The following is a 24,548-nucleotide window of genomic DNA, read 5'->3' on the forward strand; positions in this document are numbered from 1 at the left end:
TGAGGCTTCTGTTTAATTTTCACTTGACTGCGTTTTCAGCTTTTTTCATGATGCTGAAAAAAATATTTGTACTTAATGATCATTTTGATTGGGTACATTGTGGTTTTATTAGTGGGAAATGCCTAAGCTTCCCTGAATGAAGCCCAGGATTCACAGTTATCATTCAGTACCTACTATATTTAATCTGTCCCCCCTTTAAATTAAATATTTTCTTCTAACCAACATGTCAATAACTTATTTACATGTTACTGTACTCATTCATTTATTTATTGTCATGTTAATAATGTCATATGTGGTTTTCTACAGACAAAAGCACATTTATTGCCAAAATAAATAGTTTTAACTTACAGTTTTCATGGCTGCTGAAGACTTTTGGACTTTGCAGTATTTCATTCAAGGGGTGAGAAAAAATAAGTTCTTATTCATGACCGATCACAAAGTGTGTTCTGACTTTACTGTACAAGTAAAAAAGTCATTTACAGCCATTAGACTGTTCAACAATCACACAAATGGACACTGTGGACACAAACTATTATGTACTAATGTCCCACTTTGGCCAGGGATTATGATTTTTTTTCTACACATTTACACAATTATACAATTCCATTAACCACATCTAAACTACATAACAGAAGAGAGGAAAAAAATCCCAGTTTGATTTGGTATTCAGTGTTTTCCCAAAGTATTCAGGTATTCAGTGTTTTTCCAAAGTATTCAGTGTTTTTCCAAAGGTCCTGTAAAAAGAAGAATGAATCTCAGTGTAAGTCAGGGGCACATTTCTCATTGAGGTGAGTTAAAGTGGAGTTCTGCTGATTTTTCAAAATTTCTGCATAAATAAATGGTCAAGATGTAAACAAAGTCATGTTGAGGGGTTTGAGGTGAAATTTTCCACTCTAGAGGAACTGAGACAGTACTGTTCACAGTGGTGGTGATAGGAACCAGATCTCAGAAGTGTTTTTAATGCTTCTTTCCTAAGGGCCGGCAACATGCGACTCTTTTACTCCTCTGTTCCTCTATACTTATTTGCATTTATAAACACTCCAGCTGGTCTCCTAATACATTAAATTGGCAATGAGAAATGATCAAACTAAAAAGTCATGAAGATGAAGATTCAAGATTTGAAAAAAGCAGCTACAGCTGAGCTTAAAGCAGAGCAAAGTAAGTCTACGTTTTAGTTTATATTATATTTGTTAGTCTACACTATTATTTTGGTACATACTGTCAAACATCTACAGCCAAGATGATAAAACTGATATAAAATGTTGTGGCTGCCAAGGTGGAATGGTTGTTGTTGAAAGGACAAAACGGCTCTTCTTATCATTTGGGTTGTTGACCCCTGGTCTAAGGAATGTAAGTTATTAATATGAAGTGGTTAAGTTTTGTGGAGAAGATTTGGCCATATTTTTAACCCATTTATGATAAAAAAAAAAATACATGCAAGTTTTTCAATCAAAATAGTACCTAAAGAAGCTGATTGTTTTTGCTGTATGTCTTAAGGGTACCTTCCTTCTACCCTAATCTAATATTCTTGTTCTTTAAGTGTTCCCCAAGATCTTAATTAACATGATCAGAATTAAACTTTTTTCAGACTTGCCATATTGCTGGTTATTTCAGATTTGTGTTGTGGACATTGTGACCCCTGGTTCCTATCACCATCACTGTAAAGAAATCTGCATCTGTACTGTGTGCTCTGAATGACTGCATCTCACACTGACTGAACCGTGCAGAAATTTAGCAAAATCAGTGGAATTCCCCTTTAAGGGCACTCACTCAATACATTTAGTAGAGATGCACCTCAGAAGATTCCCTGTTGTTTTCTCCTGTCAATGTCTCTCTTCAGCTGGCAGGTCGCACAGGGTAGACAGAAGGAAGTGATCATGAAGTCTTTACACAGGGAGCCCTGCAGACAAAACCAAATAGCAGAGGGCGCTGATCACTCCAGATCACTCACAGAGTGATGATCACTACTGGCTAGTTTCCCCAACTCAGATCAAGCCTAAATCTATATTACATAGAACTTTTAATGGTGAAACATAATTAGCCCAAGACTAGGCTTAGTGCTGGTCTGAGAAACCAGCTTCATAACTTTAAAACTTAAACTGTGAACAACGGCCAGGTGTGTAAAGATAAATACATTTAATATGGAATCCTGTCTAAAAGATTACACACAGAATGTTTAAGGGGCCCATATCATGAAAAACTGGAATTTCTTCACTTTTTATAGATAAGTTAGTTTAATGTTGTGTGTATAATACAAGATACAGAGTAACCAATCACAAGAGAGGTCATTTTCATATATCAGTCTTAAAGGCACAGTAAACAAAAACAACCCGTTGAATTCTGAACGATAAAGAAATGTTGGAAAAGTCGTATAATAATGAATGCTGACATTGTAATAAAATAAACTGCATGAAAAATGGATACCACATTAAAATAAGGCTACCCTGGTAAAGTGTTTATGAATGGTTTAAAATTCATTAATAAGCACTTCTAACACATTAATAAAAAGGGCAAACGTCTGCTGTTATATCTATATGAAGATTTGATGAAGCTCACAGGTTTATTACTGACTGATAAGGAAGACAAAGTAATATCCATACACATCAAAATGTAATGTTCAACAGTGTAAATGACTAAGGGTTCACTGTTAGGCAACCAGCAGGTCACTGCTGCCCTTGTGCATGTGTCATAACTCCTTACTAATGATTTTAAGTCTTTTTGACCTATTTAATAACCATTAATTAACTAATTTGAAACTATTTATGAACACTTTATGAGGAAAGTCTTATTTTAAAGTGATAGATAAGATAAGGCTTTATTGTCATTCGCATCACACGTGGTACATGAGGTCATTACAGATAAAGCAGGTTATGAACCCTTTAAATCATGTGTAATGTCCAAAATAAACATTCTGTCAGAGCATACTGGGGGTCATCACTGACACTGGCTTGCACACTGACCTCAATGTTGTACTTGGTTCGGTACACGCTGCGTATCGGCATGCCTAATCCACATAAGCAGCATTCACCCATATCCCTGGCAATACTGCAGCCCAGGCAAGACAAGCAGAAGTATCCATATATGCCTGCCAGCAGAGGACATTGTTAAAGCCACTGTGATTCAAGCACTGAATAATTATAGTGATTAAAAGCACCTGCATGCACTGCTAGTGTTCACAAGTTTGGAATTGTGTTAATAGTTGTTGTTCAATAAGAACATATACAGTTATAATGTTATAAACTGGACATAAATTGGTAGTTTATGTTGATAACTAATAGTACAAGAGGTTACAATATGAATATGAATATGACACAAAACAGTAATATTATTAAATAATAGACTGTAACTTTGATCAACTTATGATGCAAAAAATATCAAAATAAAGGTGCCAGAAAGGGTTCTTCGTGTGATCCCATAGTAGAACCAATTTTGGTTCCATAAGGAACCTTTCACAGGATGTTTCTTCTATGGAACAGCTCAAAGAGTCCTTTCTGGTGCATTTACTTTTCATAGGGTATAACATATGAGATAACTATGAGTAGCTATTTGATCCAAAGGATTTGGTCACTACTTTTCTGCATGGATTTCTTCATTTTTATTTTATTCATCAAACTGTTTGAAACATGTCAGCATCATACTAGAATCATTTTATACAGTAATATAATCATTTCTGCAACAAAATTTGTTTTACATTATTCAAAATCCCGACCCCAAACTTTTGAACAGAGCTGTTCATGCAAAGAATGTTTACAGGTCATAGTTAGTAGGTGACCCTATATGGCCTGAGTCTATGTGTCTGTCATCTAACAAATATCACTCAATCCATAAAACACTCTTGTCTTAGATAAGCATAGTGGCAGATCTGAGGCTTACATGTGCAGCAGTCATCACAGCACTCGAACAGTCCGGTCTGGAACTCTGAGCGTGCGTACGGTCCAGGCTGGGTTGTGATCGCCATAGTCTTCTGTGTTTTAAACATACAAAACATACAAAAACTTCAGTCAACAAGTAAATAAATAAAGTATTATGGATGTATGGATGTATATTTAGTCATAGGCAAATGTTTGAACAACGCTTGTGTGTGTGTGTGTGTGTGTGTACATATATACCATGGGATTTACAGTCGTTTATTTTATAATATTACTGTTTTGTATCCTATTCATATATATATTGTCATTTTGGAGTATGTATGAATATATATGTGTGTGTGTGTATGTGTGTGTGTGTGTGTGTGTGTGTGAGTGTGTGTGTGTGTATGTATACATATATATATAGTCATTTATTTTATATATATATGAACCTAGTAAAAAAAATTGTGTTTGGTAAATTATTTCTTTGTTGTAACAATGCTTCTTGGCAATAAATCTCATACTGTTGGAAAGCCTGTTAATTTCCCTTTTAAATGGTGATACATTTGTAAGGAACATGCATTTGTGGGATGAGCAGTAGAGCTGAGTATGTGGGTTGCGCCCATGAAAAATTTGTCAAATCTTCTCTGCCATTGCCAACAGCTTATTTTGCTGTTGCTATTGACACTTATTTTGAAATCCTGGTCCCCCCAGGTGCTGCCATTTAGGATGAGGATGGAATGGTCTGCCAGCAGTCCTGACCTCAACCCCATTGAACACTTGTGGGATCAGCTTGGGCGTGCTGTTTGTGCCAGAGTGATCAACACAACCACGTTGGCTGACTTGAGACAAATGCTGGTTGAAGAATGGGATGCTATCCCACAGCAATGTGTGACCACATTGAAGGTGGAGAAGGTGCCATGCTGTGTATGGTTCTTCCACACGCTACTGAGGCTCCTTTTTGTTAAATAAAAAAATTGTTAAATTGCCAATATGTCTTGTTTCTTCAAACTTCAATCATCCAGTCCACCAAATACCAAACAAGTCAATGGCAGAATAAATTGTTTGGCATTAGCAGAGAGGATTTGGCAAATTTTTCATGGGCGCAACCCACATACTCAGCTCTACTCTACTACAAATGTGGCACCATTTAAAAGCGAAATTAACAGGCTTTCCAACGATATAAGATTTATTGCCAAGAAGCATTGTTACAACAAAGAAATAATGTACCAAACACAAATTTCCTTACTTTTTTCTTACACACACATATACACACACACACATATATATATATATATATATATATATATATATATATATATATATATATATATATATTCATACATACTCCAAAATGACAACTTTACTTTTAAAGTAATTCAACGGAACCAGACGTTTTACCAAATAATGTTGGGCTGTTTCTTTTGAGCCATTTATCAAATTAATACACATTGTGAAGAGCAACAACAAAGATGAAGAGGTTTTGTTCCAACAGTAGCAATATATATAGAATGAGCGGTTTAAATGGTGTGTATATATGTGTGTGTGTGTGTGTGTGTGTGTGTGTGTGTGTGTGTGTGTTTCATCGCTGTCATTTTTGTCTTTTATACACATTTTGAGAACTCTTTATTCTTCGTTCTCTGTTGCGCAGTTATTCTTTGAATTGTGTTAAAATTTCACAATGAATGGACAAACTGGACAAAATCACTGAGAAGAAGCTACAACTTCGATTAGATATTAAAATAGTTTTTCCTTCTCCTGTAATGCTGTAATGTTACGAAATATGAGGTTTTGGCATGACAACAATGATAGATAGAACAACAGATAGATTGATAGAATGATCAGACAGACAGACAGACAGCTTGTTTCTGTCAGGCCCAAAACTTCATTTTTTGTTGTTTCATATTTTTACAGTGCGTTAACACGTGTCAACATATTATTCATATATGGATGACATACATTACTCATATATGCTAGCTTGATGTTTTTTAGGCATCTTTGTTTCTTCCACGCACTTCTTAATGAAGGGAACAGTAATACCACAGCTACACACAACAACTCCAGAAACACGCACCATGAGCTATGCAGTAAAATAAATAAAAATGTTGACACAAGAAATAATCTAACATTTAAAAGCAAACAGACAGCATAGCAACAGTCATAAGTGTATGGGGATCATATATCAGTAGCAGTAGCAGTAGTAATTAAGTGTTGAAGAGAGCTGAATTTTTTTTACCTTGTTTGAAGAGTTTCCTCACTCCCACACTGTTCTTCAAATATCCAGTGCAGTGACCAGTATCAGAGCGAAGGATCTTTTATAGCTCCTCTGAGGACATGTTGCAATGTTTATAACTTAGTTACACTAAACAGACAAAAGTCCGCTAAGGGTGAAAATTGAGTCAGGTGACTCTGATGTTTCCAACATTATTATGTTCTACACACACCCATTTCTGCCATTTATAACTCACCCACCCAAAGCAAATTGATGTTTTATGGTGAGGTGGATGTAAATGCATGATTTATAACACAGCGTGTCACTAGAATGATTACAAAAATCTTTTTGTGCAGGATCAGGTCATTACTTCACTGTAAGTGGTATGTAATTACTGTTTAAATTTGCCATCAGCCACTATCTAGAAACATTCATGTGTTAAACAGTCATCAAGTTTATTTGTCTAATGTGAATGTACATCATTAGAACTACTCTGTATTTCTCCTTTGTGTCAGTATAGAGTTTAATGCTTTCGTGTGCTTTTGTTGCCCTTTGGTGTTACTTGCTAAACCCGTTCAGGATGATGTCGTAAAACTTGTTCTGAGTGGTTTAAAGTGATGAAAGTTTGCACAGTTGTAGCTTGGATGAATGTCCAAAAGTATCTATTTGATTTTTCTTTGATTATGTGTAATATGCACACTTTTACGCACAAACAAATTAGGATTTTCTATTATTTTGTTATGAATGTAATCCTACGTGGCCAATAGACTAATATGATAAACTAATTAAATTAAACACCATGTGCTTTCCTCGATTTGTCTTTAGATATTTTTCGAGTAAGCTCAGAGATCATATGAACCAAAGGAAATTTTAAACAACAAATTGGGTTAAGGGCAGCTAGACACACATGAACAATGTAACTTTTGTGATTTTGCTGTCTGAGTTTCTGTAATTCTGCTCACCAACTGATTATTTTATCCATATCAAACTATATTATCAAAGTATTAAAGGACCCACATCATAGAAAACTGATGTATGTAAGCGATGTTAAAGTTTCAACTCCATTCATTTCCCAGTCCATACAGTTCTTATGTGCAAACTAAGCCCATTTTGAAGTCATTGTTTTTTTTATGATTTCATGAAAATACTGCATTTTCACATATCTGCTCATTCAGCCTACAGCAGTTTAGCCTCACCCACACTGAAGTTATAAAGCGTGTTTCAGACAGTTTTTTTTTAAATATAAGACAGCCAAGCAGAAAGTAATTCATTTACATATGTATATCAGTCTTAAAGAAAAATGGCTGAAAAAATGTCATGTAAACATGTGTACCAAATGCATTCATGCTGTATAAACACTGTACATCCAAAGGTTTGTAGACACCTGCTCATCCAGTGTTTATTCTGAAAACAATGGTATTAATAGAAGGTTGGTTTCCTCTTTGCTGCAGAACAGCTTCTACTATTGGGGGAAGACTTTACACTACATGTTGGAACATTGCTGTGAGCATTTGATTGCATTCAGTCACAAAAGCACTAGGTACTATTGATGGATGATCAATTTTGGATCACTCCAATTCATTCCAAAGGTGCTGGATGGAACACCATCACTCCAGAGAACACATTTCCACTGTTCTACAGGTCAGTGTTTGGGGTTTATACCACATTGGGCAGAGCAACCTTACTTTTTACTGCTCCAGAGCATCCCAGTCTAGTGCCAGTGCTTAATAATTCATTGAATAATTGGATCCCACAATAATAAAATAAGTGAATAGGATAAAACTAACGTTCTATTTCCATGTTTCCATTTTCCACACCTAGCTAGTACCTTTGTAGTACCATTTTATGTTTCACTTTGACAAGAGTAATTGGGTTGTATGGGCCTTAAGACTCTCAGTTATACATGGCTGTGATAGCATACCACTTTGCTGCCGGTACTTAAAACAAAAACAATGTTTTGAAGCAAAACGGCATCTTTTTGGTCAGAACGACGTGGTGGTTTGAGTTTGTATGGTGTGGTGACTGCTGCTTGCTGAACAGAACTCCTTGATCTCTGCATCATTTACTTCGAGGATTCAAAGAGAACTCAGTAAAACTCTGTGAATGACAGATGCAAAAAAATTATCTGCAACTGTCATCATATCTTCATGTCATATCTCTTTGCACTTGCCTATGTGATGTTAATACTAAAACACGTATGACAAAAAATTGCAACAAAATCCAACCCAACACAGCTCACTCACATCACATTTTCCTAAGATTCTTTTCCTCCTGAGTCAATAATGCTTCTTTCACATAAAAAAAATCTACATGGTGCAGCTTTATGTATAATTACAAAAATACGACAGTAGCTTGATTTCATTTAGATCTTTCATTGTTTGAAGTGTATTGCCAACTTAAACTGCAAACTCAGCATTATATATTGATGCAAAACACGGTAGCAGTTCAATGTAAATAAATTTTGCTCACATTTTGTAAAGTTTATAAAGCCTAAAAACATTAGCTACCAAAGAATGCATTTATGGACAGCATGGATAGGTCAATTGGTAAGCCAACCTGACCAGTTGGATGGGCCTAAAGGTCTAATTGGGCAATCCTGCCCCCTTAAAATCCAGCTACAATAATAGGTCTTGCCATGGCTGTCTGAGAAAAATGAGCACTGAGTGATTTTGAAGTATACTTCAATTCAGAGACTGCTGTTTGTTGATTGCACTGAAATAATGCACATATGCCCCAATGCCAAAGACGATGTCTGTATGGACACATTATCGTGCAATAAGGTCATCCTTCAGATCAGAAAGAGCACTTAGCGCTGATGGCACAGCACTCAGGCATCCAGAAAAAAAGATTAGCAGCATAGAAAAAGAAAACCCAAGCACAGTGTAGATTGAGGGACCATTTCTCCTTCACTGCGGCATCTATACAAACCAACCTGCACACCAGCTGTGATGGCTGATGTCCATATTTGTGAGGGTTATTTTACAGAGGGTGCCAGTTTTGTGGAACGTTTTACATGCCCACAAGATCCAAAAAGTCCAGAATTGGAGTACTGCTGTGGATTTGAGGACATGAAGTACTGCTGCAGTGAGCCTGGAAACTACTACCCGTACAAACATGCCTACATGTGGAGTCTGAGGTATGAATTGAGCCCAACATCAGGTCTGTCCAATAGAAGGAAAGGTGACGTTTAAAAAGGAGTAATGCCATAAAAGAATTACTTTTTGGTTCTACTAAGGACCCATATCCTACATTTTTCTTGCATTTTATTTATTTTCCTGAAGTCTACTTATGACATTTGTGTGAACCTAAAACAGTCACAGTAGTAATTTATGTTTACAGTCCATGCCCTCTTTATCCCTTAGAATCAAACAGGCTGTTTTTACAACTATGCTTTTACATACTGATATAGGGAAATGACTTCTGATTGGCTGACCTGAAATACTCCATATAACTTCAGTGTAACTGGGCGGAGCTAACTAAAATAGATAGAAAATTGTAAATGCATTGATTTTCCTCACATTTGCAGCTTAGTTTTCATGTATGGTGTGAACCATAGTATTTTAAATTTCAGCAGTGTTTACGTATTACAACTCTGTCATTTTCTGGTCGGCAGACAGGGTGTGTGAATACGAAAACACTGTAATATACTGTAGTATATGTTTACTCATTTTTGTTTATTGTATTTATTTAATAGGGCTGCTATGTTAGAACGGTCTTTAGTTTGAGTGCTGTGAGTGCTAGTATGTACAGAAAGGATTTGCAGATGCTATTACATACGATAGTCATAGATGCACATTAAGACATGTACCTAAGTAAGTTAAAAAGAGTTGCAATTTTTGTACGCTATAACAACGCATTATTTATTTATTTATTTATTTAGCTGTTTTTGATTATCTTTCTATGTATTTATTTATTTGTAATAAATGAGACATATTTTGGAGTTCCTTTTAATAAGGTTGTGGAAGAGAGAACAGCTGTTCTCAATGTAATGTGTAAAGTATGACCAGGTTTCTTTGTATGCTTTTGTGTTATTTTTTAATCTTGCAGTGATTTGTTCTAGATTACAATGATCTGTAAGGAGTTTGAGCCAGTGATTTATGGAGATTTGGGATCTGTCTTTCCAGTTAAGTAGAATCATTTTTTGGGCAATGGTGAGAGATATTAATACAAAAGGTTTAACACGTGTGGGCAACGCTAGTGAGGAGATGTCATTAAGTAGCGCTATGACGGGACAGACCGGAACCCAAGGATTTCAGATAATTTGCTCATTACCTTCAACCAGGAATCTTGAATATGAGAGCAATTCCAGAATGGATGGTAATAAGTGGACAGTGAGGGCATTTGTTACTGCGGTTGAATCCCATCAAATGCAGTTTGTCAGTTGTAATATGAATTCTGTGAAGGATTTTGTATTGTATTAAATGCAGTTTGGAATTGTCTGTCATAGACAGTGTTTTATTACATACAACCTGCCAGTTGATGTCACAAGCCTTTTCTATGTCTGCTGACCATTTCTGAATTGGGAGAGATATTGTACTATCTTTCATTGTCAACAGTGCATATAGTTTGATGTTAGTTTATATGGATTCAGACTGAGTAGTTTTGAACAGAGAGCTGAGGCATGATGTGGAGACCTGCAATGATTTGATTGTTTTATTCAGAACACCTATTTGTATGTACTGAAACTGACAGTTTTGGGAATTTAGTGTAGTCTTATCTTCAGCGTCTTTAGAGTCAGCTGTCAGTCAAATGTGATCTTAAAAGTATCCATTTTCTGTTTGTGCCCAAAGAAAGAAGTAAAAACATTCAAATAGCTTGAGCATCTACTAGCAAAGTCGTTGCTTAGCAACGGCGTCTTAGCAAAGTGATACAGTTTTTGTGAAGAAGCCATGATGCTATGGTGAAATATCAGCACGGTTAGAATATATATTTACTGTCCCTAAAAAACCTGCACTGGCTACCAGTATCTTTTAGAATAGATTTTTAAAGTTCTTTATGACCTTAAAGCACCGTTTACATCATAGAGTGTTTGTTTATGTTCCAGCACGTAGTCTTAGATCTAGATCTAGCAGATAGTGGCCTTCAACAAATACCTTCAATAAAACACAGAAAACGTGGAGAGGCCTTCAGTCATTCTGCTTCTAAACTGTGAAAGTCAGATCCACTGTTTATTAGACAGTCAAGCTCAGAGCTCACTTTTAAGAAACATTTGAAAACTACAGAGCCCTGCTGGTGACATCCTGTATAAATAAAATGAATGCATGAACAAGAGCCTAATGCATGGCCATGACTTAATAAGATGTGGGAATGAGATGATTAAGTCATGGCAATGACTTAGTAAAGCATGGGAACAAGATCCTAATACATGGCCACGACTTAGTAAGCCGCAATCTGCCTTACTAATGTATGGCCTCGTTCATGCATTACTTTTATTTATACATAATGTCACCAGTGGGGCTCTGTAGGAAAAACTTATCTCTTTAACTCAGCATTTAATTTAAAGTCTTATGGTATTTACTTTATTTTTTATTATTTTAATTTGATCTGTCTCATTTTCTTACATGATTTTAAATTAGTACTCATAATTTCTTATATTACTGTCAAGCTTTATCACCTGTCTGTAAAGCACTTTGAGCTGCCACCAGCATGAGAAGTGCCATATAAATGAAGTTTATTATGATTAATATTATTAAAATATGAAATGACAACAAAAACAATGACAGATTCTGATCCTTGACATAAACATAAGGCAGATTTATTTAGCATCATCACACAGTGATTAAATAAGCACAACAGTTCTGTAGCATTCATAAAGTGGTTTAAGGGGCGATCGCAGCTCTTTCACTCGTTTTTTTTTCATTTTCTAAACCATCGAATCTCCTTCACTCTGAAATCGCAGCTCTACTAAAGCTGTGCTGTTACTGTGCTATTTCCATGCTCTCTGCCTTCTGTCGTTTACGTGTGGTTTATGAACATCTGTCAAAAGAGAAACTCAAAATTTTTATGATGTATTACAGTGTAATAATATCTTCTTTTCTTAAAATAATTTTTTTATGTTGAAATACCCACACACTTTCTCTACAAGTATTAACCATTTTGTTTGACTTTGTTCTTTGTTCTTAGCTAACCTGCCAAATAAGGCACCTCTAACAAGCCAAAGTGTCGGAAGGCTGTCAGTAACGTCCTTCTTAATAAATACATTACCCTTAAGTCTCCATTGCAAAACTAAAGAAGCAAACTCTGGACACCAAACATGTCTTGGCTGATCAACATGTCTAGGGAGATCTGTGCTGTACTCGTCTTTCTGTTCTCTCACTGCAGTGCTGGACTGCTGGTAGGACTCAGTATAGCTGCTCTGGTTCTGTTGGCGTTCCTCACCAGTGTGCTGGTGCTCTGCATCCTTTTTATCCGCACCAAACCCCAGCAGGCTGACACCGGACTCAAACTGCGCAGCCACACCAGCAGCCATGAAGCAGGTAATGACATATAGCTACAGTAAGCCACTCCAGAATTAGAAAAGTGTACTGCCCCAGCACTGAACAAGCAAATTTACTGAAGGACAAGTCACAGGTTTACCTTTAGCAACAGATGCTGCTTCAAATCAAAGTGTGATTGTTTACTGACAGAAGAGCACAGCTCATTTATTCTGTTTGTGAACAGTGGAATCTAAACCTAAACTGTTTTCTCAAGGATTCTCAAAGAGGCATTTGAACTCTCACAAACCTTTTCTATTGGAAAATATAAGAATTTTTCCATTAGATAATATGTTTAAAAAAAGTCTAAATAACAATAAATAAAACTAATGTGTCTGATGTCTAGTGTTTGCCATGTACAGAATAAAATAGTTTTTTTTTTTAATGAAAAAGAAGTGATTCATTAAAAGTAAACCATGATCTGTCAGGGGTAAATTATTACACTATAGATTACACTAAATACTGCTTAAATTGATATTAATTGACCTAAACATATTATAGAGAAAAAGCTATATTTTAAAATATATCTATTATTATGCTGTTCCTTACGGTTGAACTTAACATAAGGGTTAAATTAAGAGACCCTTATTAGTCCCACAATGGGGAAATTTCACCTCTGCATTTAACCCATCCGTGAAGTGATCAGTGAAGTGAGCACACACACACACACACACACACACACGGGCAGTGGGCACACTTGCCCGGAGTGGTGGGCAGCCCAATCTGCAGCACCTAGGGAGCAGTTGGGGGTTAGGTTGTTCAAGGACACCTCAGTCATGTGCTGTCGGCTCAGGGGATCAAACCGGTGACCTTCCAGTCACGAGGCTGGCTCCCTAACCTCCAGCCCATGACTGCCCCAAATGTCAAAACAAGTGAAATGGCATAAACCAAACGTTACCAAAATTAGATTCACCAGTCTGTGGCTGTAGCTTGTAAATTCTTCTGATCATCCTTTATTCATGTTTGTTAAGAACGCTTATATACTGTTTTCAATTAATCCTACCAGTTAAAGCACATCATCTAGTGAGTCTAATGTATACCTTTTATAATGTATACTGCACAAATAATGATGAAAAAGGCCCACTTGAGCAGCCTATACTTAGTATAGTAGTAATTTCCAGTATTTTGGTCCCATTGGCTGTCTGTATGGTAAAAACATTTACAGAACAAGCAATTATATTTAAATATATACAGTACTGCGCAAATGTAAGAGACCACCCTTCATCCAATTTCCAGTCAGAACAGCCATTAAGTACAAGGCATTCATATTTATTTACCTAGTTTCCAAAACTAGATCACCTGCAAGAAGTAGTAGGACACCAAAACTGTCCCCATCAGATAAACAGTACTTAAAGCTCTTATCTTTGAGTGAGAGGAAAAAGTCAAGCTGCTTCAGATCTGAAAAAATCAACAGGTGTTTCTGTCCATCCTTCCACTGTGAGAAGACAATTCAGCGCTATGAGTCTGAAAGAATGTGTAGCTGCCAAGAAGATTGTTTTGCTATCTGGGGTCGACCAGAGGAGGATGGGTTCCCCTTTTTGAGTCTTGGTTCCTCTCAATGTTTCTTCCTTTTGTTGTTGGGAGCTTTTCCTTGCCACTGTGGCCATTGGCGACGTTCACGGGGGCTCGGACCCGGAATTTTCTGTAAAGTTGCTTTGTGAAAACGACTGATGTAAGAAGCACTATATAAATAAACTTTGACTTGACTTGACTGCAAGCAAGTCTCCTGAAAACAATAGAAGCTGTAATAAAGAATCAACACTTAAAATATATTACATTAAGTTGTTGAGGCTTCTGTTTAATTTTGTGCTCAAATGTTTTCTGCATTTTTCCTGACACTGAAAAATGAACAACTTGTTTGTAATAGTCATTTTGACTGGAAATTAAATGAAGGGTTCTACTGTATATATACACATATATAATAATATACTTGAGAATAATTATACTGTATACTGTATCAGTGTACACACAATACCAGTGTACTGACTGCAGAAATGGTATCAAGAGCCGTTGTATGAGTGATATTTCAGCAAACACTAGTCACAGAGCACATATAGCCAGACTGTTAAAAACACCAAACAAACCTGTGGTTTATGTAAAAAAGAAAAAAAAAAGTCCACAAGCAATATTAAATATCAAACATCAAACAAAAAAGCATAGTTCTGAAATACACCTACTGGAAAACATAAGTTGAGCTTTTCTTCTGATCCGTACTTTTATGAGTACCTCCAGTTTACTTAATTCTAAACTAGCCTGATAAGGATTAGATAACACATGAAGCCAGTTTTCTGTATAGTGCCTACTGTGGGTCTTCATACACCTCTGATTCACAATCAGCTTTTCATATCAAGTTGTAAACAGTATCATCACTCCCACTCACTATCACACACATGGACCCTGAACTTAATCTGTCACCTGACCACATAAACTTCTTTAAAAGTCAGTATGAATTGTGAGGTGTAATGCTTTTTTCTTCCATAGCATGACATATTTCTAAGTGAAACGCAGTATCAGGGACAGTCTCTGAACTCTGAGTAATAGGCAGTTATCAGTCATTACACTACAATCAAGGAAACACAAAAAATGTCTTTTAAATGATATGTAGGCATTTAAAGAATCTATCACAGCCTGACCTTCACAACACATGTTTGTGGTAGTGTATCATTAAACAAGCAAAGGAGATTTCTGAGGATCTGAACAAGAGTTGTTGATGCTCATCAGGCTGAAAAAGGTTACAAAACCAGCTGTAAATAGTTTGGACTCCTCTAATCCACAGTCAGACAGATTGGGTACAAATGGAGGAAATTCAAGACCATTGTTGCGCTCCCCAGTTGTGGTTGATCAACAAAGATCACCCCAAAAGCAAGGAATGTAATAGTCTGCGAGGTCATAAAAGAACCCAACTGCAGTTTGCTAAAGATTACATGGAGAAGCCAGAAGGCAACTGGAACAATATTTAGTGGACAGGTGAGACCAAAAGGATAGGTAGATCTTTTTGGTTTAAATGAGAAGTGCTATGTTTGGAGAAAAGAAAAACAACGCATTCCAGCATGAAAACCTTTTCCCATCTGTGAAACACAGTGGTGGTATTATCATGATTTGGGCCTGTTTTTATGCATCTTGGCCAGGGCAGTTTGTCATTATCTAACTCTGGATTATTCCAGCAAATTCTAAAGGAAAATGTCAGGACATCTGTTTGTGAGCTGAAACTCAAGAAAACATGGGTCATGCAGCAAGACAAAGATTCTAAGCAGACAAGCTGTTTTACCAAAGAATGGTTAAAGAAGAATAAAGTTAATGTTTTGGAATGGCCAAGTCACAGTCCTGACCTTAGTTCTATAGACGTGTTCTGCAAGGACCTGAAGCAGCAGTTCATGGGAGGAAACCCACCAACATAACAGAGTTGAATTACAGAGGAATGGGCTAAAATTCTACCCAGACAATGTGCAGGACTAATCAACAGTTAACGGACACGCTTAGTTGCATTTTCTGCTATACAAGGGGGTCACACCAGATAGTGAAAGCAAAGGTTCACACAGGTAATATTGGACCATTTTCCTCAATAAATGACCAACTCCAATATTTTTGTCTCATTTTTTAAATTACTATTAGGACATGTGTGAAAATCTGATGAAGCAGATTTATTTATTCAAATTTATTGCAGAAATATGGAAGGTTCCACAAACTTTCAGGCACCATTGTATATACATAGTTTTACATTTATTGTGTATATAATTTTGAATTGTGGTATAACACTGTCTGTTGATTTTGTGTTTCTTCCGTAAAACATCAGATCCCAGAGAGTCATCACTGAAAAGAGGGAACAGAACAGACATAAACCAACCAACGCACATGAATGTGGACAGCGTACACACTTCAGATCTGACCGTAATTTAAAGCTGGTGATTCATAGGGGCAGTGTACACACCTGATTCCTGGAAGATGATGGCTGCTGTGTGGGATATTAATCTTTGTAACCTTGACCCCCTTCTTCATTTATGTATGTCTTTTTTCCTGAGTTACATTAAAGTAAGTAAATTCAATCACTGTCATAATTTTGGCATTTATGATTTTTTGTAAAATTTAAATAGCTGTATATTTCATATTTGACTGATGTCAGAGTTTCAGCTCAATCTGACAGTTGATAAGAATCAGTTTTTGGATATTATAGCGCCTACTATTAAAATATTTGTGCCAATCTTGGTGGGCTTCCTCAAAACCACGTTGTTTCATGTAAAACTCCTAGTTTCATGAGAACTGGTGAAAGCAATCACAATCTGTTACCATTTTTGTAAATTAAGCTCCACCCAGAAGGATTTTGACACATGGCAGAAATATTGTTTAAAAATGTTCATTTTTAAATTAATTATTTAGATTCGAGATCTTGCAGATAATTTGATGCGCATTTCATGAGGATAAGGTGAAAATGTAGGACAAGTTCGCAGAAAATGTTTATTAAAAAAACAACAAAATAAACAAACAAAATGTCTCAATTTTTCCAGGAAAGCCAATTTGCATATTAATGAATATTGCTTTATTATGACTCAAGAAATCACTAGCAACAAGAATTACAGCTGAACCCTCTCAGTGTGGGACAGGCATGTCAAACTGGGTTCCTTAAGGGCCAAAGTGCTGTTGAGATTTGTGTTTACCCTCATTTAATGCTCTGAATTCAGTTCGTGAAGGCCTTGCGAATTAGTTGATGAGCTGAATCAGGAGTGTTTAATGAGGCAGTGCGATGACGTCTACAGTATTTTGGCCCATGAGGACTGAAACCTGTCACTTAGGAAGTTAGGTTTAGGAAGTATGAGCCAAATCATAGAACACTGCTGTATCACCCTCTTTAGGCCAGTCAGTTTTGTGTGCTTGAAAAGCAGGAGAGAGGTATACATCCAAATTTTGGATTCATAGGCACTTATGTTAGAAAAAGGTGAACAACGTGACTGAGGTCTAACTGTCATTCTGTGCATCAATGTTACTTTTTATTTATATATATAAAATTATAAAAATAAAAGACTTCACAGATCATTTTAAGACCAAATTTGAGAAATTTTGATTGAATTCCACAGACTTGTTCAAAAAAAGCTAATTTCTCATACTTTTGCAAAAAACAAAGAATTTTAAAAGACTTGTATCTGAAAAAAAAATCAGTCTCAGTGAGCATGATGTGATGTAATTTATTCTTTTCCAAGATGACATTAGTAAGACTTGTTCTTGTTGAATAGCACCACCTAATGGCTAATTGGGGTCAAATTTGATCAGCTATTAGAGATTGCCTATGTGGACACCTGGCAGCCATACTGTTTATAAATATCCAATTTTCTTTGATAATTCTTATCCTCCAAACTCCTGTGAACATGTTGAGTCCAAAATTATGTGCACATCTTGCATAGGCAACCTTTACTACACCTTCCCTCCAGTTTTGGTGTTTCAAAGCCATATGGGGTCTTCTCCCAAGTCACTTTTAGCAGAAAAAGAAGAGAATTCCTAGCAGAAGCACTTGCGTTCCACGCACCTATGATGCTTTGACCCCCAATACCTCAACAACCACCAGGCTTACCTAATAAGCTGTTGCTCTTATTAAAAAGACAGAAAATTAAGTTCGTATACGCTGCATAAATGTAACAGCCATGTGTTTTTTTTCATTTAATTCCTGTACAAAAATCATACAGCATGAAAAAAAAATACAGTGAGAAAAGATCATTTTCCAACCAGCACCGATAAAAAGAAACTGTTTACAAGAACACGGCTACTTATCACAGGGGAAAAACGCACTGCTCTAACAGTAATATATTCACACACGCCTTGCTCCTTTGAGTTTCTTCAGCTCGCAACGATCCATATGCCTGTTCTGCATGCTTCAGAAAAGATGCTGAATGTGGTCCTGTTTTTCAGTCTGTGTCTGAAGATCCGCTGGAGCTGTCTGATGAGGAGGACTGAGTGTGTTTCTTCTTACGCTTTTTTATGTGGTGTTTCTCCTTTTCTTTCTTCTCCTTTTTGTCTTTCTTCTTATGGCTCTTATGCTTTTTCTTTTTCCTGCTCTCCTCCTCGTCATCATCATCACTGGATGAATAAGACCTGAATAAAGTAAAGAACAAATGAATAACCAAATCTGTGTGAAAAAACATACTTGTATATGTGTATAGTACTGAGCAATAGTCTTAGACAACTGAGAAAACTGTATTTAAAAGGGGTGCAGTGGAAAGCTGTTTATCTGAAGCAGTAAAATGCAAAAAAATAAAACAACAAGTACTTTACTTTAAAAAGTCCTAAAATCATAAAAATAGTTACATGGCTACAGGAGTCAAGGACACTCCAGCAGACCACTTAAGATAAAAGGTTATCCATTTTGACCATTAACAGCTACACTCTGCCTTACTTCTAATGTCAGCAGCATCAACAATGTCAACTTAGTGCCCACACAAACTGTGCGTTTTGGAGGGAAAAAAGGGAAAAATCTATGGATTCATAAGTACTGAAAAATGCATAAGTGCTGTTTAACGTCAGAATGTTTGAGACTGTATATTTTATTCCTTACTGTTCTCATATAGTTTCTGAGTTTCTGTAATGTTGACACGGATCTGTCCTATTATAAATGAGCCAAAATGAGCTATAAAACTCAATAAAGTTAGTGCTCATGTTATTAATTTCAATTTTTTTGGAAACAGTGAGAAAGATCCCACTTTATTAAAGCTGGAGTGATCAACGTGGCAAAAATATTAAGTCTTTCTCTGTTTTGTACTTTAGTAAAACCTTCATCCCTTTCAGAATACTCAATAATACAAAACAAAACCAACTGGCATGCACAGAAAACTGGTTTTTGAAATGTTGTTCTGGCTCAGGATATAATAATAATAATAATAATAATAATAATAATAATAACAACAATAATAATAATAATAGTAGCTTATCAGTGAAAGCTGCAAGTGGTTGAGGGCATCAGGCCATAACTCAAGCAGCTACACCATTATCAATAAAACAAAAAGAAGCTAAAAACGAGTACAAACCCCTTTGTAAATATTCATAAACAGACATTCCTCTCAAAGAGGATTTTTTATTGTAGTAGCTTGAAATACATTTGTACATTAGCATACAACAAATAAATATACATACATATTTGCTGAATTTAACATATTGGAAAAGTTTCTAACATGAATCATGCCATTTGTTTGTCTATACACCCTTTGTACATGCCACAATATGCTAAATTTAGCAAATAAATAGTAATTGTTATTTATACTTAAAAAAAAAAAAAACTTGTGCACACAGCTGTATATACAGGCTTGTTTTCAATTATTTCAATGGTACCTCTTTTTTGCTTTTCGATGGGCTTTTTCTTTTCTTCTCTTTTTATGTTTCTCCTTTTTTGAATCCTCGTGGGAACCTGCAAAAGGAGCGTCAAACTCAGATTAAACTCGGTGGGTGAAGTGGCTGCTCGTACTGTGCAAAGACAAGAAACGTATAGTACCAAGTACCTCACAGACAAGACTTTTGTCTGTGGTTGTTGTGCATTTCTACTGTGGAGATGGAGTAACGTTAGGGCTGCTCTTCATGCAGTTTTCTCAGCAGAGATAAATTCCATTTTTTATCAAGTGTTTCAGACTTGATGCCTTATCTGACATGGCAGCTACTAGTTCACAGCATTTTCACAGCATGAACAATGAACTGTTCTCATCCAACACTGACTTACTTTCATGAAATACCACCAGAACTTCTATTTACTTCTATTCACCAGACCTCTATTTCATTCACTGTACCCATCGTTGTTCCAGTCAGTGTCTTTTGGGTACTCAGTCATAGATACCAACTTACAATATGTACAAAAAAGTATGTGTGTCATTACAGCTGTGCGAAATGGCAAAAACAGAAGTCTCAAGAATTTTTCATAATACAAGATATGCCTCGATATTTATTTTTTCCTGAGGTTGGATGAGGTTGAACTGATAAAAAAGCATCAACAGCTGCACTTTTAAAAACTACTATGGACAACTATGAATACAATGATTTGTAATAAACATTTCACTTCCTGCATTAATCTAAATCCACTTAACCAGGGCTAATTTCCTCTCTTCATAATCAAACAAGCAGCTGTTCAGTGCTCAGTGACAATGTCCATGGTATGTTCATATTGTGACATATAGCAACGTAATTTATCACCAGAATAGCAAAAACGTCATACTATCCAGCTCTACTTCTTATGTAATTTTCTTTTTGAAAAAAACAATAACACTTCTTTATTATTGATAAAAAATACGTTAATACTTAATATTTTAGCTGTATTTATAAGAAAGAATTTTTAAAACGCATCATTCATGAAATTCAAAGCATCAGTACTGAAATGTTTTGAACAAAACACTGTTTCTGACTATATCCCAGAACAAAAAGAGTTTTAAATAAAGCAGGGACCTTGAAATTAAAAGTACAGGCTATCAGTTCTTGTATCATAATTCTTTCTGTGTAGGAATTATAACCCTTTTATACATAGTCCTCACTTTTTTAACAGTCGAGAAATAATTTACTTCTTATTTGCTGTTTATTTCAAATCCAAACACTTGTTAAATGTTTGGGTGCTCCTGTCACATTACATGCTTTTGTTGATTTTCGAAGCTACCATATCCTTTACAGAGAACACACTTCAGCACATTTTACTGCACACTTATTGTTTATGTTCTGAATTAAACATGTTGGGGAGGAAAGGAAAAGTATAAAATGTGGCCCAAGTAAAAACCTTTGACACAATTTATATTTTGTGTGTTATTTTTCCAACATATTAAACTCAACAAATAAATGTGCACTAAAAGATGTGTTCACTTAGAAAATCAACCACGTTATTAGACAGGAGGTGTTTAAACTTTTGGATATGACTTTAAACTGCAATAATGTATTTTTCTACACTTAAAATCAAATGACAAACCTTTAGAATGGCTGCTCCCAAAGATCTTCTCCTTACTGACAGCTTCCTGTTCTTCTTCGCTCTCTTCGCTGCTTGTGCTGCTCACGTCGAGAACAATATCCTTCCTCGGGTCCACCCGCACAAAGTTTCGACACTCAAATGTAAGATGACCCGCTGTTGAAGGCACACAAATTTATTTTAACTCAATTAAGTAAGTGAAAGAACATTACACGGATCTGACTGATGCAAAGTTTGACAGATTAGCAGCATAACAAAAAATAAACATTCAATGTTGAATACTTACGATAGCCACATCTTTTGCATCCAGCTCGAATGTTATCCTTGTTTACACCTGTTAGAAGAATAATTATCTTGTGAACATTTAGAAGGCATCATATTATTGAGAAATACTTCCACCTTTAAGCAACCTACTGTGATATTATGTATAAAGGTATATGTGTATATATATTTGCTATACATAGTAGCTGTAAATCTCAAGCCTCTGAGGTAATTTAATATGCTACCATGTAACACAACTCACAACAGTGTCATGTTTACGTTAGAAACTGCCTTTATTGCTTTAGAAACAAACAACATGCTTTTAAATCATTAGAAACTTGTTAAAGGGAAATTCTGCCATTTTTAAAATTCAAGTGTAATGAAATGGTCAAAATGTAATAAAAATATTTAGAATGGTTTGATGTGAGATGCTCCGTTCTAGAGAAACTTGCCGTGTCAGAATAGTCCACAGTGGTGGTGACAGAAACCAAACATCTGAAGAGTTTAAAGTCTCTAAAAGCTCCCTCACAGAAAGCTATTACGTGAGATGTTACACAGGGTTGAATACCTCAAGGTTTTCTTTATATCTGTTCATGGCAGACGGTATATGCAGGGTGCTATAAGGCACAATAGCACTGAAAGAAAATCATCAGCACTACATTTAAAAACTCAAAAGATGCATGTAGGTTAACTGGTAGTTTTGGTTTTGTTCTGTTGAGAGCACGACCCCTGGTTCCCATCAGCACCACTGTAAAGAAATCTGTAAAGCTGGTAAAGTTCTCTGCAATTACCTACTTCACATTAAAACACTCTGAACGAATCTGTTTACATCTTAATGACTAAATGCAGATCAGTGGAATTATTTAAGGCTTGTATGATTTAGGGATGAAAAGGAATTCTTTTGGGATGAATATGAATTCTTTTGTTTATTACTGAAAACATGACAAATGAGCAGAAGTAGCAGAGAATCTATTTGAAATATTTGAATCAGATATCTAGCTTGCTGTTCTCCACTCAGCTGACAAGAAACAGCAACCATTTGATGCTACAACAAAATCCCCTACGCTCTTAAAAAATGCTTCTTCAAATGTTCCTTAGTAAAAAAGGATGGTTCTACTTAGAACCATGACTTCTACATTGAACAATTTGCATGCTTAAATTATTCCTCAGATGATAAGGAATGTATTATGTATGATTCTGTATGAAACCCTTTCGAAAATTGTTCTATATAACACCAAAGAGGGTTCTTCTAGTGTTGCAAGCTTGACATCATACCAATAGCAGAAGCTTTTCTGTGTTATATAGAAGCATTTTCAAAACAAACAAAAAAAATAAAAAAGACAACACATTCTCCAACAGTCTGAAGAACCATTTAAGCATGCACATCGTACTCTATATGGAACTCACGGGTCTGTGCTCATGGGAATTCGTCTGTTTTTAACTGTTTTGAACATCATGTTTAAATAGTACTGAACATGCACATCATGCATATCTTTAACAATCACGGCTCCTATTATCAGCTTCGAGTAATGAAGCCGCTTCTGGGGCCATTTAAAGGACAATTGAAGGAATGCTGCTTCAGAAATCTTCATTCTGCCGTTATACTGTTAAATATCATTAGTAATAAATATGCGCAACACTTGCTTGTTGTGATCGGCGCTGCTGCTGTGGATGTTCTAGAACTTTTTCGAACGACCTGGACGCTCTAGAACATTCGCGGACACCCAGAATTCTGACCTATAGTTCTGAAACATAGTTCTATAAATCATACATACCTGGCAGAGCCATTCCAGCCAATCCTGGAGCTTTCCGCGAGAAAATCTCCCCAAATCTCTACAAAAACAACACTCACTCACACCTCGTAGCTGCTGGCTTAGTCCGTCTCTTAAAAGAGTCCGATGGGAAACATTCCGGTGATGTCTGGTATTTAATTGAAGAATGAAAGCGCGTGGGATGTTTGGTTAAATGTATGTATGTTATCAATATTTATTTTTTAGTGTGATAAGTAAAGAAATTGTTTTAAACCCCATTTCTAACTAAACATTTTCTGAACATCCGCGCGAGTGAGACGGTAGCAGTGATACGAGCCGATGACGGAGCTGCGGAGAGGAAGCCGATGGGCGGAGCCTGGGCACCCTTACAGGGGAACTCCACCGATTTTTCAAACATTTCGAAAAATAAAATCATGAAGTATAAACAAAGTCATTCAGAAGGGTTTGATACGAACTGATGTCCGAAACGTTTTATTTAAAGGGGAATTCCACCATTTCCCCCCAAAATGTAACGAAATAATTAAATGATTACAATATAAAGAACAACACGGATTTTCTTTACAGTGGCAGTGGGAACCTGGGGTCACAATATCTACATCATTTTAAATCACGTCTAAAATCAGCATCTATGTGATCTATGTGATATCTACATCATTTTAAATTATGTCTAAAACCGGCATCTATGTGATTCAGCCAAAAGAACAACATCACCTGCAAATAGCAGAGATGCCACCCTCCGGCCCCCACACATAATGTCCTCCTGGCCCCAGCTACACCATGTCACTCTGTACATGGATATCACAAACAGGAGTGGAGACAGGGCACAACCTTGGCGGGGTCCAATGCTAACACTGAAAGAATCTGACTTAATGCCGAGTATACGAACACAGCTCTCACTCCGGGAGTACAGAGATCGAATGGCCCGGAGTAGTAGCCCCAGCACCCCATACACCCAGAGGACCTCCCACAAGATATTTCAAGGAACACGGTCATAAGCCTTCTCCAAGTCCACAAAACACATGTAGACTGGGTTGGCAAACTCCCATGTCCCCTCAACAATCTGTGAGAGGG

At 36.3% G+C, this 24,548-nt stretch overlaps 3 protein-coding genes across 4 annotated transcripts; 1 reads left to right on the top strand and 2 right to left on the bottom strand.

The window, feature by feature from the left end:
- Window positions 1-245: 245 nt before the first annotated feature.
- On the bottom strand, window positions 246-6,201 carry plac8.2 (placenta associated 8, tandem duplicate 2). 2 transcript variants are annotated; one of them, XM_037547645.1, is made up of 5 exons: window positions 6,085-6,201; window positions 3,874-3,964; window positions 2,961-3,085; window positions 1,771-1,900; window positions 246-734 (listed from the first exon to the last, which is right to left on the bottom strand). In XM_037547645.1, the coding sequence occupies exons 2-4, from the start codon at window positions 3,956-3,958 to the stop codon at window positions 1,796-1,798; spliced, it is 315 nt and encodes a 104-aa protein (XP_037403542.1). In that variant the 5' UTR covers window positions 3,959-3,964; window positions 6,085-6,201; the 3' UTR covers window positions 246-734; window positions 1,771-1,795. The 2 variants fall into 2 exon arrangements, with proteins under 2 accessions (XP_037403542.1, XP_017580991.1); XM_017725502.2 differs by having other exon boundaries at window positions 1,795-1,900; window positions 6,085-6,199.
- A 2,807-nt stretch (window positions 6,202-9,008) lies between these two features.
- On the top strand, window positions 9,009-16,511 carry LOC119265958 (protein shisa-like-2B). The gene is made up of 3 exons (XM_037547036.1): window positions 9,009-9,196; window positions 12,382-12,536; window positions 16,327-16,511. Exons 1-3 carry the CDS (start codon window positions 9,009-9,011, stop codon window positions 16,428-16,430), a joined length of 447 nt encoding a protein of 148 aa, XP_037402933.1. The 3' UTR covers window positions 16,431-16,511.
- A 1,179-nt stretch (window positions 16,512-17,690) lies between these two features.
- Window positions 17,691-23,801, bottom strand: srek1ip1 (SREK1-interacting protein 1). Its single transcript, XM_017725501.2, has 5 exons — window positions 23,481-23,801; window positions 21,731-21,778; window positions 21,448-21,600; window positions 19,842-19,917; window positions 17,691-18,611 (listed from the first exon to the last, which is right to left on the bottom strand). Exons 1-5 carry the CDS (start codon window positions 23,491-23,493, stop codon window positions 18,425-18,427), a joined length of 477 nt encoding a protein of 158 aa, XP_017580990.1. The 5' UTR covers window positions 23,494-23,801; the 3' UTR covers window positions 17,691-18,424.
- Window positions 23,802-24,548: the final 747 nt, after the last annotated feature.

The sequence above is a fragment of the Pygocentrus nattereri genome, chromosome 18, assembly GCF_015220715.1.
Source record: "Pygocentrus nattereri isolate fPygNat1 chromosome 18, fPygNat1.pri, whole genome shotgun sequence".
In the NCBI taxonomy this organism is placed as follows: Eukaryota; Metazoa; Chordata; class Actinopteri; order Characiformes; family Serrasalmidae; genus Pygocentrus; species Pygocentrus nattereri.